The 18,744-nt window shown below is 39.4% G+C and overlaps 1 protein-coding gene across 2 annotated transcripts in view; it reads right to left on the bottom strand.

The window, feature by feature from the left end:
- The window catches only part of ANK3 (ankyrin 3), a 374,580-nt gene that overhangs the window by 144,047 nt on the left and 211,789 nt on the right, over positions 1 to 18,744 (bottom strand). For both annotated transcript variants that reach the window (XM_043476896.1, XM_043476897.1), the window contains exons 17-21: positions 15,117 to 15,314; positions 10,204 to 10,302; positions 2,831 to 2,929; positions 2,637 to 2,735; positions 2,013 to 2,108 (exon numbers count right to left, since the gene is read on the bottom strand). In XM_043476896.1, the coding sequence (XP_043332831.1) occupies positions 2,013 to 2,108; positions 2,637 to 2,735; positions 2,831 to 2,929; positions 10,204 to 10,302; positions 15,117 to 15,314 (591 nt within the window). The remainder of the gene's footprint in view (positions 1 to 2,012; positions 2,109 to 2,636; positions 2,736 to 2,830; positions 2,930 to 10,203; positions 10,303 to 15,116; positions 15,315 to 18,744) is intronic.

Genomic DNA, 18,744 nt, shown 5'->3' with positions numbered 1-18,744 from the left:
ACTGCAGAGCGAAGGCTGAGAAGGCGGTGTCTCAGCTTGAAATAAAGCTTTGATACTGCAGCACTGGACTCAGTCTCAGGGACTTGCGTGGACTCTTACAGTCACTGTGAAAGCTTCATTTGGTGGAGGCTCATTCACTGCACCAGGCAAACTCTACCTCCTGTTAGCATGAGTCCTTTCTTTTCTCTCTGGCAGAAAATCACCTACCAAGTCAGCTAATGAAGTTGTGTGAGAAATGGTATGACTACTGTGCACATTCTTTCACTAGGAACTGGAGCCCCAAAATGCTTTTCTCTCAGTACATTTCCTGAGGCTATAACTTAACTGTCTTAGTCTGTGACTTTATTTTCTCCTAAAACTCTTTCGACATCAAAGAAACATTTTGAACTTTCCTAATGGGCTTTCCAGGCGGTGCTAGTAGTAAAGAACCTGCCTGTAATGCAGGAGACATAAAAAAAGATGCAGGTTCGATCCCTGGGTCCAGAAGATGCCCTGGAGGAGGAAATGGCAACCCACTCCAGTATTCTTGCCTGGAGAATCCCAAGGACAGAGAAGCCTGGTGGGCTACAGTCCATGGGGTCACAAGAGTCAGACATGACTGAAGTGACTTAGCACGGCATAGCAATGGATGAGAAAGTCACTGACATTTAATCACGTAAGATTTATATTTTGAACCATTTTAAGTCCTTTAACACTGAAATAGAAGTTTCATGTATTTACTGCAGTGGCTTCAAATCTTTTGAGCATGGTGACATCTGGCCATTGTTTAATACCTGTGCTTCTCTCCTTTCCCATTCTAGAGAGAGTTACATGGCATATCTATAAAATTAAGGTTAATAAATATTATTATTTAAACTCTTTTCTTGATAATTTAATAATAGATTTTAAGATAATGAAATATCAAGACACACGAAAGAATATGTGGAAATTTATTCAAACAGTCTTGAAGTTAGAAATGTGCCCTGGTTGACAACCATTGCTCTAGTTGACCGAAGCTGCTGTTTTCTCTTTAGAAAATTATAGAATTTCTCTCTTGTGATCATCAGGCTGAACTTTTAGTTTTTAAAACCTGTATACAGCCAAATAACTCAACAGGCAGGAAGCTACAGAGCCCCGTGAGCCATGTTTTGTATGCAGCCCTGTGTATCCAGACTGAAGATGTGAACTATGCCTTCATGTGGTAGGTGGTCTTTGAGAAAAAGAAGCACAGCTGATAATTCCAAGTGTTGCAGAGTCCTACACTGACATTTTATGGACTCAGTCTGGGCCTGTGTGTTGAGTCATGGAGTCAAGAATAACTCAAATAAGCCTCTGATATGGTGCAACACCTGGTCTTGATCCCAAAGTTACCAAATCCTGAAAGAGTTCAAAGACATCAGGTGAGGTTCAAAAGAGATGACCTATCCTAGAGGCTGGCAGCTTGTAAAAATATATTTGATGCAATAAGGCCTCCTGGTGAAGATTTAAGTTTTAATGCAACACCCTATTGTTCTTCTATTTAAGCTCCAACAGGTGAATGGAAGAGGACCCAGCCTGGTGGGAAAAATCAATTTGGATCCTATGGTGAATGTATCTATAACAAAAATATTTTCACCATAACGATGACAATGGATACATTGTCATTTGTGAGTTAAAATATTTTAAAGAACCAACTTAGAGTTTTCATAGTTCTTAAACTGCCAAAGAAAGGCTGTTAAAACATTTCTGCCTTCATCTCATTAAATATTTTTTATATCAAATTTAACACACACAGTTAGCTTTCTATGGAACTAAAAACTCTATAGCTTTTTGAAAGATAAAAGGTATTTTTAGTGTTTTTAATTTTTCTAAATATCAGAAATGAGAGTTTTGCTTTGCTGATTGCCATCAATGAGGTAACAGCATCTGGAAGCATGACACTTAGTCTCTGAGTGGAGGAACAAGGTTCTTCTCCCCACAGCCTGGGAAAACCTGCAGTCCAAGAACTGGCTTTCAGGGCAAGGGGGTAACAGGCTGTGGCATCCACTACTCACAGTTGTGGTCACGGTCTCTTCGGTCACCACCTTCAGGGTGTCCACCACCGAGATGTAGCCAAGCCTCCGGGCAATGGCCAGGGCAGTGTTCCCGTTCTGGCAAGAGGGAAACGGGGACCAGGAATTACCAGTCACTCCACGGCATCAGCACCCGTGTGTCTGCACATGTGGCATCCGTGCAAACCTGAGGCGAGTGTCTCACTGGTCCTTTCCCACAGTCACACACAAAATGCTGTTTCATTACAGATGAACCTTGCCCAAGAGCCACCTAACCTGTTTCTACTCACACAGCAGAGTCTGGGTTGCTCTACGTGGAATCTGAGAGGCTCTGTAATGTTCTCAGTAATCAAGGAAACAAACATGTGCTTCTTCTTACATATGTACTTCCTACTAGGCAGCAATGGGTTTGTAGTTTTTTAAGTGGGAAACACTAACCACATCTCTCTCTACGGACAGCTCACCACAATACAGTTATTGTTCTTTTCCCTTCATTCTACTGAATGCTCTGCTTATGCCTACAAACGAAAGCTAAAAAGCAACCTTGATGCACAATGAAAAATGTAAGAACATGCGAGCAGCCCAGCCCAGCTCCCCCCTTTCCCCTAGCTGACCCTTTGCTCTTACCACAGTGAGTTCATTGGGGGAGGCATTGTTTTGAAGCAACACATTGATTATATGGGTGTGTCCCTGTTGAGCTGCTTGGTGTAATGGTGTATACCCATTCTGTAGAAGGAAGATGGAAGAAAAGACTCTTAACTCCCTTCCATACAAGATACAAGATCAATGACTTGGTAGATACAAAGGAGAAAGAAGTTTACCTTTGTTTTGGCATTTACTTTTGCAGAATGCTGGAGCAGGAAGTTAACAATCTTGATGTTTCCATAGTGGCAGCCTACATGTAGTGGCGTATATCCCATCTGTAATTATATATATATATATTTTTTTTTTAAAAGAAACATTTTTAGTATACTTTCAGTAACAGATATCCTAAATAGAAGCAAAAATGTTCTTCAACCTCTCTTAAGTAGGCAGAGTTTTTTCCCCCCTGTATAAAAACAAGTGTCCTTGACAATTCTCAGAGCTAGTATAAGGTATAAATAACAATACCACCTCACATATAAATAGTTATTAAATGTCCCCAAGTGCTCTCTCTAGCATTAGCTCATTTTCTTCTCATAATAAATAACTTTTCAAGATAGGACAAAAAGATGGAGCAACACACAGCTTAGACAGATGTATCCAGTGGCTTCTTATAAAGGGTCAGAAGAGTGCTCAATGGACAGACTTGGACTAGCCTTTATTCAATACTCTACTCTCTAGAAGCATAAAAACAAGGTAGAAAAAAAATGAACTGGCTAAATGATCATGAAGGCAGTAAATGATGATCAGAATGCATGGCAGAGCTAGGAAGGACAGAAATACAGAAGCAGGAGAGGCTAGTGTGAGTGAGTTCAGGAGATCTGAGATGTATGAATTTGATCTAGGAATAGATGCTCTAGTTAAGATGCCTGTCTACATAGCTAGAGCCCCACAGCTTGAAAACCATTCATTAGACAAAGCAATGGATTGTTTCCATTGCTCCAAATTAATATCCACTGACCCCTGTAAGTTCTATCTATTAAAAAACATGGGCCTCCCTAGTGGCTCAGTGGTAAAGAATCCATGCCAACGCAGGGGACATGGGTTCGATCCCTGGGCCAGGAAGATCCCACCTGACACAGAGCAACTAAGCCCGAGTGTCACAACTACTGAGCCTGTGCTCTAGAGCCAGTGAGCCACAACTACTGAGCTCGTGAGCCACAACTATTGAGGCCTGTGTGCCCAGAGCACATGCTCTGCAATAAGAGAAGCCACTGCAACGAGAAGCCCATGCACCACAGCTAGAGAGTGGCCCCTGCTTCTCACAACTAGAGAAAAGTCCATGCAACAACAAAGACTCAGTACAGCCCAAAATAAGTAAATAAATATTTTGAAAATGTATCATGTGTGTATACATATGTGTATGTATCTACACACACACACATATACATATATATATATTCTAGATATTTTAAAATAAAGATATTCCAGGTATTTTTTCTTGGTGACCATATTGTAACATACTCCACCACACAATTTCAGTGTCTTTAACCAACCCCTGTTTACAATGAAACTGGAAGCACCAGATTACTGAAAGGGAGAACATGGACCTTTTATAACATTTCTAAATAGGCAAGGGTCAGGGGTCCATATTTTTAAGGGTCTGCATCTTATTACATGATGGCATTAATGTGTCTTTATGGTGATTCTGGGCTAAAGACTGAATATCTGTATCCCCCAAAATTTGTATGCTGAAATCCTAATCCCAGAGTAATAGAATTTAGAAATGAGGCCTTTGGGAGGTAATTAGGTCATGAGGATGGAGCTTTCATGAATGGGATTAGTGCCCTTATAAGAAGAGACAGGAGAGACTTTGTCTCTTCTCTTTGCTCTCTGCCATCTAAGGATACAATAAGAAGATGGCTACCTGCCACCAGCATCTTGATCTTGTACTTCTCAACCTCCTGAACTCTGAGAAATCAGTTTGTCGAAGCTATTGTACTTTTGTTATAGCAACTCAAATTGACTAAGACACTCCAGCAAATGGGTAAATTAGAATTGAAAAAGGGGTGCCCAGAACACAGCTGATTGTGGAAGGTAAAGATACCTCTCAAAGTAGGTGCTGCCCTAAAGAGCTGACTCTGGTTAGATTCTGTTCCCTGAACTGACCTGTGAGTGCAGCCACACTAATCAGACCGTGATGATAAGCTCACCATAACTACATATAGATGAGTCTGACTTACAACCCCTAAAGCTGCTTCATGTGTGACGATCCCACTTTGAAGACCGGAATCCACCTGCCTGCTCTGTGGGGTTCTTTCTGGGTACTGAGGAACTCAGGATGCTGCATTAAGAGTCAGAATGCCACTTAGGGAGGGAGGTCTTCTCTTACCAGTTCTCAGTACAATTAGCTTGATTGATTGAAGTAACATTCCCAGTGTTAGTGACAGATGACGGTTTCCAAGCCAAAAATTACAGAAAATATTTCAAACTTTTAAACACTGAGGAATGCTTCAAGTTTTCAGTCAACATGCCTAAGCTATGATAAACAGTTTCCAATGCTATTTTGCTATTGTACTGATCACATTTTTAAAAGATACTGGATCATTCTAAGTATCTTAATGCACAGTTTCTCTCCCGTGTTCACTCTGCTATAAGATACTGATCTGCTTCTGTTCTACAAACACTATTTTGTTAAAAATATGACTGCATGGCCAGGAAGATTCAGTTTGCATCCAGAGAAACCAAACTGAGGCTCCTCCATTCACTGAGGGTCACAAAATTCCCACGTTAAGTGGCACCTGGCACAAATATGCCCAGAAAAATGTGATTTGGGCAATTCCTTTCAACTAGTGGCAATATGTTTTGGAAAGGGCAACTCTTCGTTTTTTTTTTAATAACTAAGAAGCAGTCTCAGTTCCGATAACTGAGCAGTTTTGTTTCCTTTTTTCACTGTTGCCTATATATCCCATCATTATAAGCTGAAGGGAGTCATCTCCTTGAGGTAATATTGAAAGGCTGTGTTTGTGTAGGAAGGGCAGACAGCCACAGGTGGAATATTCAGGCTGGTGTTTCTCATCCGTGGTGCCTGAGCATGAGATCTTACTAAGCAGTGGTTAGGGGCCTTCCTGTGCAACACAGTTTGAGAAAGAGGGGGCAGGAAATCCACAGTATTTTCTCTCCCCCTAAACACTCTGTTCTCTTGGAGTTCATCTTTGGCCTTCCTTGCACTTCCTCAGTGAACACACCCACTTACAACTACAATTGCTTCAGTATGTTTTGGGGTGGTCTAAATAAAAGGCTTCCAGAGATTATCCTTTTAAAAAGCAAAAGAAGTGGCTTCATTTTAGTTCAACGACACTGAACATTAAACCCTGTGGCCAGCAGCACAATTTCGTCTGAAATGATCTGATGAACTTCAAATACAAAGTGAAGGGGAGACTTGGCGGGTCAGAAGGCCAGTGGGAAGGCTGCCTGGGTGGTTACCAAGATGTTCCGGTCTTTCCCCCACAACAGAGAAGAGCTCTTGATAATTTAATTATTATTATTTTAAAACTGAAGCCAGTGAATCAATCAGTACCACACATTTTAACTAACTATATGCTGGTTGGGGACATCATCTTTACCAGGAAGAGTTTGGAAGTTCATGGGATGTAATCAGCTCCTTATTTACAAGGTTAAGAAAAGAGTTCAAACAACCCATCTCTCTGCACTCCTGCCCTGCTCAACTATGGGACAATCACAGCCTCCCTTCTTTTTGGTGCTGTGATCTTTGCTGAGAAGAAAAAAACAAGGAATTTTTTTCAAGAGGCAGAGAGATGCTTTTGGGGTTTTCATTTGTTTTCACTATACTCTGAGGCATGCAGGATCTTAGTTCCCTGAGCAGGGATTGAACCTGTGCCTCCTGCATCAGAAGTGTGGGGTCTTCACCGGACCACTAGGAAAGTCCCAAGAGATGCATTCTGAAGTGCACCACTTGTAAAGGGCAGGAAAAGGTACATGCTTCAGAAATATTATACTGAGTACAAAAATGATTACTGACTGTGACCTGAGTGGGCTGGGTTAGAGGGAAACCCTGGTAGAGACCTGAGACTCTTACATCATGGGATCGCTTGTGCAAATCAGCAGCAGAAGGTTCACAGCACCATCTCTCCTCCTGCCAATCTGCCCTTGAGAATCACTGCTTTAAGCCCTGACTGAGTGTTGGTGTCTACGTTGGATGTGTTGGGACAAAAAAGTATTGAGAAACAGAACTCTATTACTGCCTTCTAGAAGTTTTAACTTATAAAGGGATAAGGTAATCAAATAAAATGGTTTAAATCTGTGTGTATATGTGTGTACTCAGTAGCTTCAGTTCAGTTCAGTTCAATTCAGTCGCTCAGCTGTGTCAGACTCTTTGCGACCCCATGAATTGCAGCATGCCAGGCTTCCCTGTCCATCACCAACTCCCGGAGTTTACTCAAACTCATATCCATCGAGTCCAGCCAACTCATCCTGTCGTCCCCTTCTCCTCCTGCCCTCAATCCCTCCCAGCATCAGGGTCTTTTCCAATGAGTCAACTCTTCACATGAGGTGGCCAAGGTATTGGAGTTTCAGCTTCAGCATCAGTCTTTCCAATGAACAACCAGGAGTGATCTCCATTAGGATGAACTGGTTGGATCTCCTCGCTGACCAAGGGACTCTCAGGAGTCTTCTCCAACACCACAGTTCAAAAGCATCAATTTTTCGGCACTCAGCTTTCTTCACAGTCCAACTCTCACATCCATACATGACCACTGGAAAAACCATAGCCTTGACTAGACGGACCTTTGTTGGCAAAGTAATGTTTCTGTTTTTTAATATGCTATCTAGGTTCGTCATAACTTTCCTTCCAAGGAGTAAGGGTCTTTTAATTTCATGGCTGCAGTCACCATCTGCAGTGATTTTGGAGCCCCCAAAAAATAAAGTCTGACACTGTTTCCACTGTTTCCCCATCTATTTGCCATGAAGTGATGGGACCGGATGCCATGATCTTAGTTTTCTGAATGTTGAGCTTTAAGCCAACTTTTTCACTCTCCTCTTTCACTTTCATCAAGAGGCTTTTTAGTTCCTCTTCACTTTCTGCCATGAGCGTGGTGTCATCTGCATATCTGAGGTTATTGATATTTCTCCCAGCAATCTTGATTCCAGCTTGTGCTTCTTCCAGCCCAGCGTTTCTCATGAGTACTCTGCATATAAGTTAAATAAGCAGGGTGACAATATACAGCCTTGACATACTCCTTTTCCTATTTGGAACCAGTCTGTTGTTCCATGTCCAGTTCTAACTGTTGCTTCCTGACCTGCATATAGGTTTCTCAAGAGGCAGGTCAGGTGGTCTGGTATTCCCATCTCTTTTAGAATTTTCCATAGTTTGTTGTGGTCCACACAGTCAAAGGCTTTGGCATAGTCAGTAAAGCAGAAATATACGTTTTTCTGGAACTCTCCTGCTTTTTCTATGATCCAGCTGATGTTGGCAATTTGATCTCTGGTTCCTCTGCCTTTTGTAAAACTCAGTAGCTTAGTTGTGTCCAACTCTGTGTGACCCCATGGATGGTAGCCTGGCAGACTCCTCTGTCCATGGGATTATCCAGGCAAGAATACTGGACTGGGTTGCCCTTTCCTCCTCCAGGGGATCTTCACAACACTTTTCTCCTGAGTCTCCTGCATTGGCAGGAGGATTTTATCACTGAGCCACCTGGGAAGCCATATGTATATGTGTATGTAAATTTGTATATGTGTATGTAAATAAAACAACACAGGGTGAATCTACTTACTGTGAAGTTGTAAATTTCTAAAGTAAAGATATCTTTTCTGATGAAAGTATACAAGCAAAATAAAGAATATAAGCTAAATTCAGTCTGACTTTATCAGATTTAAATGCTTATATTTTCATGAAAAGTAACAAGAAACCATCCAGTCACTGCTGTCGCCTTCATTGGTTTCTTTGTTAAATAAACAGTTATCTAGGAAGGCATTCAGGGCTAAAGATAAGGGTTTTTTTTTTTTTTTTTTTTTTAGAATGACAAGTTTGGAAGGCAAAAGAGTGGAGAGAGAGCTGGGCAGTTAGGTTACCAAAGAGGCCAAGGAGCCATCAAGGGCACAAGGCATTCAGAAATTGGAGTGTGGGGAGCTGCCTAGGTCACATCTAGGACTACCTTGAGAAGAGATCAATACATTTGCTTTACTATTTTAACACAGAATTTAAAAAGCTTAAAGGACCTTACCTGGTCATATCTTTTTTGGGCAGTTTCTTTCTAATAGAACTAAATATAACTTGCAAATATGTTCTAAATACACATGCTCTGTGTTTGCCTTAAGATTTCAATTCTTGGATAATCAGGCTCCATCTGCACTTTATATTTTAGTACATACAGCCTCTTAGTCACTAGGCTTTGCATTTGTATGTAGCTGTATGTTTCTGTCCATTTTCTTAAACTTAAATATGATTGTTAAGTGAGGGTGGGAATTTTTTTTCTTGTACAGTTCCTCTATTTTCTTTTGCTGATGTAGCTGTCGATTTTTCAACTTTGCTGTTAAATGCAATACTTTGTAAGAATGCACAAAATTACTGGCAGCAGTATTGTAATAATGTTTTATCTTTTGGAAGGCACAGTCTAAACCCAAACCCTAAACTCAAGGCTGTAAGTATGAATTTAATTCATACATGAGATCTATTTAAATATAAGAGTTGGAAAATTGCACCTGTTGATCGCAAAGATAATGTTCTACTTCTGATAGAAATAATATCTCAACAAATGTTGCATGTATATGAATGGAATAAAATTCCATTGTTGGAGAAAGGAAAAGTATGGGTGGAGAAGTCACAGCCGTAGAGAGAACATTGTGCAAAGGGCGTAGTCTACTCAGGGCTGTTCCCTGTGCTTGTCACATAAATCCAGACTGATCCTGACATCTGCAATACCTTTTTACCTGGCTAATTCCCAGTGATCCATCTATATTGTTAATATCTTCAATATCGGTTCACACACCTCAGAATCAATCTATGTTATACCCCAAAATGTTCACATTCACAATACAGTATTTAGCAAGTATTCATGTTTGTGTCAAACATGTGACACCCAGAAAGAAAGAAAGGTTACATTTTGAAGTAGGTAAAACAGGTTTGATATGAAGAGTAACAAACTTAAGCACTGAAAAAAATGTTCAGAGAAAGATTAATATCAAGTCCTATCTTTGATTATGACACAAAATATCCACTTATCTTCTATGAGTCTAGCAAGTGAGTAGTAATTGAGTAAAACTTAATGTAACCTCATCCATAGACTATGCCTGAACAAAGTAAGGCCATCAATTACTGACTAACAAATTTTTCTAAATGCATTTTTAAACTCAGTCATAAAAACTAAGAAAGGAAAAAAAAAAAAAAACTAAGAAAGGTATATGCTTTCACACTCCGACCTTGAAGGGTTGACATGCTGTAACAAAGGTTAATAAACTGTGTTAACACAGGAGGCATCAACATACAGCTACATATTCGGGCCATGAAAGGTAAAAGTGCATGGGACACCACAAACAGTGGCTTTGGTGTCCCTTGTACAGATATGCTTTGGATGGGCACAATCTTTTTGCGTACCTTTGTCTGGGCGTCCACATGTGCCCCCTGGTTTACAAGGACTTCGGCCACATTCACTCTGTCTTCTTGAGCAGCCAAATGGAGTGGGGCCAGGCCACTCTGCAAAATATCAAAGTGGTCATCTTACATGAGGGATGGATGACATACAAGCATATTAGAGAAACAATTTATGACTTCAAGAAGAGTGAACCTAGAATTTTTATGTTAAAAAAATTTATAGAGTAAGTTTATAAATTAGCATGTGACAACACTGTTATCTGCAGGCTTACTGAAAAATTTCAAACATCCTCAAAAGCGGAGGGGATGGACTGAACCTTGTGTACTGATCACAGATGCAGCAATTATCAAGTTCTTCCTCTGCTTGCTTCATCCAAGCCTACTTCCTGTATGTTCTTTTCTTTGCGGAAGTATTTTAAAGCAAATTCCAGACATTATATCATTTTCCTCTTACGTACTTCAGTGTTCACTTTTTTTAAAAAAATAGAGATTTTTAAAACTCACATTATGCAAGAGTTTTATTGCATTACTAGTGATACTAGCTTCAGCAAAAATTAAAATAAAAATTGTTTATAAACTGTTACTGACATATGATGATAACATTTTCTCCATTAAATATTAAAATCCAAGGCTGGAAAACATTTTCTGTATGTTGCTTCTGGGTAGGAAAGATGGTCTGTGAAATGTAATATGAAGTCTATTTCATGAGAATTTCAAGATCATTTTATAAGACTGGGTATTTGAAATGGACTCTACCACAGAATGGACAGGCTATGTTGTTGGCCATTATTCCAATGGCCAAGAAAAAAATCACTAAGACTGTACTCTGGCTTAGAAATCTTCTGTAGCTGCATTTTTTTCATAAATAACATTTAAGAGAAAGTAAGCTGGTGTAAGTGCTTCCAGATTCTTTTCTTTCATCCATAATGAGCACAGAAGTTACTGTCTTTTTTTTTTCCCCTAAAACACCTCACCAGACAAGATCTGCTGGCACACGTTTTAAATATAAATTTAAAAAAATTATTTGATTGCACCTTGTAGCATGTGGGATCTTGGTTTCCCAACTAAGGATCAAACCCATGCCCACTGCAGTGGAAGCTCAGAGTCTTAACCACTGTAACGCCAGGGAAGTCCCAGAGGTTAATGTCTTAAGTCCTGGGGGCCTTCTTTCTCCTCCACCAGCATCTGTGCAGCAAGACCATCAGCCTGTCCCATTTGTCAGGGGAAAGGAGAGAGCCAAATGCAGCATCAGGAAGGGCACACGACATGATTTATTTAAGGGCTGCTATTCTATCAAACACATGCCAGCACTCAGGAAGAGTCATTCACTCCAGACTTTCTGATGCTGTTTACAGACTTTCGGAAGAAGCTCACCCAAACCGAATAAAGAGGAAATAGAAAAAGGAGGAGTGGTGCCTTCACTTGGAATCCAAGAAAAATAAGCCTGGGGCCAAAACTGGCACCACCCAAACACTGACATAATCATAGAACAATGTTCCATGCTCCACTTTAGAGGCAACAGATATTTTCAGCCATAACATTTTGTGAAAGTGTCACAACCCCCCCTTTGGGGAAGGTATTCTGGCCTGTGCTCTACCCTCTCCTGTTTCCCCATGTATGTTCATGCTGCCCCGGGGATGACCCACTCCACCTTTGGCACAGAGTCACCTCCAGCTTTCCAGGGCTTCTCTCCCTCTCCCTGTGTCTCGAAAAGGGCCTCATTGTTACTATTTATGTGCAAACCCTCTAGGTGCTCACTTCTATTGAGAGCATCATAATCCCACATTTAAACTCTTTTCTGGTCTGTCTTCCTCAAACCACTGTGAGCCTGTTGAGGCAACTACTGTACCTTTAATGTATAGCCAAGGATTAAAGTATCTACATAATAGCATTTAATCCATCTACTAATTAAGTCAGAGGAAAAAGCACACAGCTTTTGATAAAATAGGATAAAGTAAATAAAGAAAGATCATTTTTCTATTCATGATTTTTTCAATGAGATGGTTAAAACAGCCCTGTTTGAGTTCAGAAGTTATCTGTTAATCTTTTACTGAGTTTTGACCACAGCTCATTTTTTAAATGGCATTTGTTAAAAATAATACATTTTATTTTAAATAAAATAAACTTGGGATAGCAGTAGCTTCGTTTCATAGTCTATTAGCTGTGTAAAGAAGTACAGCTACTTGTGGTCTTCAAAATTCATGTGGGAAAACGTCAAAAGCAAAATGGAATCCAATTAAACAGTAGCACTTCAGCAGGAACTTAAGTTCAGGGTTCCTTTTTCTTAAAATCTGAGAACTGCTGGTGAATAGTAAGAAAAGAAATAAGTGAAAACAACTGAGTGTTTAGTTCAATGTAACTTTTCACAAAAGCTAAATCTTCTAATATTCATATTTTTAAAGATTTTTTTGACATGCACCATTTTTAAAGTCTTTATTGAATTTGTTACAGTATTGCTTCTGTTTTATGTTTTAGTTTTTCACTCATGAGGCTTGTGGGATCTTAGGTCCCCAACCAGGCATCAAACCTGGATCCCCTGCAGCGAAAAGCAAAGTCTCAACCAATGGACTCTCAGAGAAGTCCCTCAATATTCACTGTTTAGCAAGGAAATAAAGTCTAGAGTGAAATGGGGAGGTAGGATGAGGAAAGTGGGGTGGAGGGACAATAACTGATGTCTAAAACTTTGGAAACTCAAGAAAAACAGACAGAAAGCCTGTCAGAATTCTTCTTGAGTAATAGAATCCTACTGATTCTCTACTTTCACACCATAACTTACATTTGATACAGAAAATGATGAGAAAGGACGCAAAGACTTACAAATACTTTTGTATTAGACCATTTCTAGGAATTGTGAAGTTCTTAAAAGTTCTGTAAGTACCATGTGCTGATGTAAAACCAGAAAATTTCCTTGGTGGTATATCGCTTAGGTAGACTTTATTCAGGAAGGTGGCTGGACACTTCCAGGTTTCCTTGGTTTACTATGTCTTTTGGACCTCAGAATTCCCTTGCTAATGTTCAGTCTACCAAAGTAGACACTGAGGAATTCTTTCTAAAGTATTCTCAGTCTAAATTTTAAAAAAAAATGGTTTTAAGGTGAATTCAAGGCCATATATATATAAAACAACAAGTTGGCTAAAGGAATTTAAAAAGAAAAAAAAGTTAGTTACACTATATGTGGGTGTCAAACCTATGTAAAATGTTCCCTTGTTAACTAATCGCTTCAGGCCTATATTGTCTCTGGGAGAGTTAATAAGATAATATTCTGGGCTTCTAAGAAAACTTATACTAATGGATGCCAGAAGGCACTTCAATTTGAGAATGCCAGGTCCTCCATCTCATTAAGACAAGTAGAATTTTGCAACAAACTATTATAAATCTGGCTTGTGCATTAGTATATGAACCTTAGAAATTCAACAGCTCAAACAAACCCTGATTTTAATGACTATTTGAAATTGCTTTGTGATTCCCATTAATGCTGGGACACACATCCCAAAAGAAAGGTTTAAAAAGAAAGATACAAGAAAAGAAAATCAGTAAACCAGGAGAAAAAAAAAAAAAGAAAATTGTGTTGGTTCTGCAATGATCACAAAGTATTTTCAAGATTCTAAAAGTGAGTATTTTCTTACGTATGTCTTTTCATTTATAGAATTTGTTAAATCACCTTGGTGATTAAGATTAGTGCATAACCTTTCCCCCAAACTGTAAAAAGTCTAAAATTAAGACAATTATTCTTTTTCTACTTAGAAGAAGGTACTAAATATTATCTCAGTTTACCTTCATGACATTTCTAGGAAGTAAATATTGTGGGCATTGTTTATTAGAGGACAGAACTAAGGCTCAGAGGGGTCACATGACTTGTCCAATCAAGTTATACATCAAGCGGAAGTCAGATTTAGGGTTTATACCCAGGAGATTCAAAGCCTCCACGATTACAAAGTATAGGCCACATATATTACAATATTAAAACTCCTTATAACTTGTTGCTGTAAAACTACTGTTGTCTTGAAACTCTCCTCCAATATCTGAGCTATGACTGAGAAATGTCACAGCCGTGCCATCACCATCCTGTAGAGGAGAAGCTAAATTTCAGGGAGTTTGGATTATTGGGTATTTGGGGGCACTCTTGCAGACTTCTGTTGTATCTGAAGACTTAAGAACATGGGTCTGGAATTCTGGGTAAATCTCAGACTCAGGTATTAATAAGCAGGTCAACAAAACCAAATTCTCTGATAATACAGTGAGATGCTATAACCTCATTCCTGCTAATTGTGGGCTGGATTTTTCACAAACCTTTTTACTAACCAAGGAGAGTCAAATGCAAGGGTGTGGGAGTCTAAAGACTTTGAGGAACAGAGACTTAAAGGGTTGCCTGGAACTGCCAATTTACCTACAAAGACTAACTTTTTGATCTACTGAATAAAAGAGCTACTCTAAATTTCTGTTACTAAAATGAACTTTCTGAAGGCAGACCTGCTCCTAATTTCTCTTTGTAACCTAAGACTTAAAACTAGGACAAGCAAGGAGTAGGTACCCCTCAAATGTTTCACCTTACAACTTGTAATTTACAGCTTATAGCTTCTTATTTACTGTGTTCTGGTGAGGTCACAATATTGCCCATTGACTTATTATAAAAAAAACTTCACATTATTAGAAAAATTTTATGGACTTCATTTTTATGGCTATAGCAATATACACTCACTTATATGACTTTGCAATTACTGACTTAGTATTCTCTTATTGTTTAAAGACATTTTTTCAAGTTTTTCCTATGATAAATAACATTTTGGTAAATATCTTTGTGCATACTACACTTTCCACATTCTATTTGACTTGAATTTTTCATGACTTCTTAGTGATCTTTCTGGAGGTGAGGTTTCATTGCAAGGTATGCTTTGCAGAGAGAAAAAAAAGGTTACCTTATTGCTCAAGTTCACATTAGCATTTCTGCTGAGGAGCAGTGATACCATGTCCACATGTCCTTCCTGAGCTGCAAGATGGACAGAAGCAATTCCTTGCCGGGTAACTGCATTTGCATCAGCACCATATTCCAGCAGAGTTGTTGCTATGTCCATCTGGTTCTTTTTGGCAGCAATGTGCAGTGGTGTATAACCATTCTGTCAACACAAATCACTTGGTCACATGTCCAATCACAAGATAAAAATGTGTGCATTGCATTTTCAAATAGTATGTTTCCCTTTCTAATGATTTTCTTTGACCATTTAAAAAATCATGATCGAGGAAGCAATCACTGAGAAATCAAGAGTGTTATTAATGTAGTTCCCTTGTGTTGCCCACATATCTAAATAGGGAAAACATTCTACAGACAGTTTAGTTCAAGAGTCAAAGAACCAGTGGTTTTATAAATGGGAGATGGCAATCCCTCGCACAGACAGTATGTAGGTGCTCAATAATTATTTGCCTTATGTATCAACGACAGAAAAACCCAACTAGAAAACAAATGGTGCCCCTGTAGCAGGGGCCATTATCCTACCTTTAAAATCCCTTCAGTAGTCTATTGCTTACATGTTGAAATTTTTTATTTTTACAGTAGACAAGATACTGTAGTCTCCTCCCATTTGCCCCTCTGAGGCCTCCTTTATGGAAACTCCAGTTTCTACATCATGCTTCAGATGTTTTGGTCCACAAAACAACATATGGCTCCTGGTTCTGTCTTGCCTTACTCTACCAAGGATTCATTTCTCCAACACAACATGCCCTTGGGGCCAAAATCTTTCAGTTGAAAGTTCAGCTCAAGGGTCACACCCCCATGAAGTGTTTTACCTCCCCTTCCCCTCTTACACCTGCCCCTCAACTTGACTGACTCCAGTCTAAATCCTGGATATATTTAGTGGCATTCTTCTTCATGCATCTGTCTCCTTCTACTAAAATGCAAATTTGTTGAGAGCAAGTGTTGTTCCAAACTTGTTTTTGTGTCTCCAGTGCCTGGCGGTGACTGGCAAATCCTTTGACTTGGGTCAAGTTTATTAGAGCTTTCAAAACACCCTGGGCTCCTTCTCCTGGTTGATCCCTGTTGCTCAGAGGTGGAAGGAAGCAAAATTCCTTTGCCAAATTGTTCATAAGCTGACTCAAGAGCCCTCAGAGTCCTCTGTCCTAATAAAGAAAGGTCCCCAGCCTCATGGAATGCTCCTGCCTCTCGGTCATTGAAGAGAAATGGAAGATTACATTTTGACACAGGCCTGAATCTTATTATATAAAACATGCCAATGAAAAATTAGAATGATTTTTTTTTTTTTTGGTATAGACAAGAGGATTTAGAGAAAGAAAACAGAAAAAGAAAAAAAGAATAATTGGAACTTATACAATACAAAGAGAATTTCTATTTGAGAATATGATCCAAACCTGGACAACAGATCAGTCAGAATCTTTCCAAGCCACATGGACGGTTCAGAAACAACTCAGAGGGCAGTGGGAGCTGCTGGATCACTGGTCAGCTAGCCTACTATAATTAACCCTCATATTTACGTCATTGGTTTCTTCTAGTGTGACAGCATTTTTCACTTGACAAACATTCTTTCTATAATCAACTGTAGAAGATTTAGGCTGTTGGATATCAACTGATATCAACCAGGAAGTGGAAATGCCACTTCCAGACTCTTTTGAAACCAACCTCTGTCAAGCGAGATGGATGGGTCAGGGTAGAAGATCTTATATCTTATTTTTAGTTTTGACCTCTTGCCATCTGGAAACCCCAGCTGACCTGAGAAGCATTTGGCCCTCTGCTCAGACACACCCTAAAGAGATCGTCTTCAGAGCCAAACACAGAGCTCTGGAATGAGCCCAGCTCTACAGTGAGTGACAGGAAGGGGTGAGCTGTTTTACTGCCCTCCCCACCCCTGAAGAAAAGGAAAAATTCACAAAGCAGGGCTAGGAAACTTGATTATTCAAGATTCTAACACTAGTTAACTGGAGTGGTAGGCACAGATAAAGTCAGAGTCCAGCTTCCAACCATGCACCTTATCTCTTTTTGCTTTTGCTACTGACATAACCTTCAAGTTCAGTAACTGCTTCACCTCTACTGGCAAGTCAGCATCCTCTGAGATTGTGACAATCCTCTTGATTACTTTTAACTCCACCAAAAAAAAAAAAAAAATCATATGCTCTTAAACAAAACAGAGAGGCTCTGGTGTCTCTGTAAGGTACACCAACTCTAGACAAGCTATTCATTATTACTGAGGGGTTTATCCTGAGCTCCTTATCGGAGATACAAACAAAAGTATAAAGCAAGGGAAAAACAATTCAGGGTATTATTTTAGAATGGATAGTTCATCTCAGAAAGACTTAAGAAATAGTTGAAATGATAAACGAGTTATTAATCTTGAGATCTATAATAAAAATTTCTAAATTCCTTAAGCTCTTTTATAATTTCTAGAAACAAAGGATTCTTATTTGTCATACTAAAGGAGACAAATATATTTATCAGAAGAGAAATAAAACAGTGGGGGATTGAACTAAAGAATAATCTTAATACTTTTTCCTTCTTGATGCAGAGGACAAAGCACATGCCATGTATCCTTTTGCATTTCAAGATAAAAACAAGAGCAAAACAAAAACAAAAACAAGAGCAAATGTAAATATAAATTATAAGCAAAGTAACATATTTAGCGCCGCTGCTGCTGCCGCTTAATCAGTTCAGTCATGTCGGACTCTGCGACCCCACGGACTCTGTCCGGGAGGATTTTCCAAGCACGAGTACTACAGTGGGTTTAGCACTATATTTATATATTCCCCCCAAATTTTCACAACCTCTACTGATCCATGTCAGTAGTTATAATGTACATTTTATGAAAGAGAAATCTCACCAATAGTAAGTTACAGCTCACTAGCCCTTCCACAATCTGTGTCTAGGTTACACCTGAACTCAAGCCAATCCTCTTTCCAGCACAAAGTCCTGCCTCAGGAAATAGATCTAGATAAAATGGATTAGAGGAACCAATCTAGTTTTTCAGCACCCTCCTTTGTCCTCCATTACCTAAAGTCACACTGTGTTTCTAGGACATGTATGAGTAAGAAAATATGCCAGCAATTCTATAAAAGAAAGGGCAAAAAGAACACATCATATTCTCTAAAAACCAAGGATGTAAACTGTGGAAGTTTCATGGAAGTCACCACTGTCATATCCATCTGCATGATTGGCTTGTTGAGTTTTTGTCCCTCCCTCCTCAGCAATGCTTAAATTCAGAAATGCTCCCTAACGGCAGCTATTTACCTCCCCTATATCCATTCTCCCTCCTTCCTTAATAAAATAACTTTTGCTGTGTGCCCAGCTGAAGACTACATTTCCCAGCTTCCCTTGCAGAAAGAAGTAGCCTATGAAACGTAAGGAGAAATGTGGAGCTACTGAGAATGCCCTGTTGTCTGTCTTTACTACCTTTTGCTTGAAAGGGGGACCTGGCAGCATGAGTGACAATATCTGGAAGACAGACCCAAAAAAAGAATCAAATTGAAGAATCTTCAACCCTCTGAAAACTCTGAACCAGCATCAATAATTGCCTCCCTCCAGACTGTATATGACAAAAGAAAAAT

The sequence above is a fragment of the Cervus canadensis genome, chromosome 8, assembly GCF_019320065.1.
Source record: "Cervus canadensis isolate Bull #8, Minnesota chromosome 8, ASM1932006v1, whole genome shotgun sequence".
Lineage (NCBI taxonomy): Eukaryota > Metazoa > Chordata > Mammalia > Artiodactyla > Cervidae > Cervus > Cervus canadensis.
Note: the sequence above shows the minus strand (reverse complement) of the source record. Positions and strands in the feature narration are given on the sequence as shown.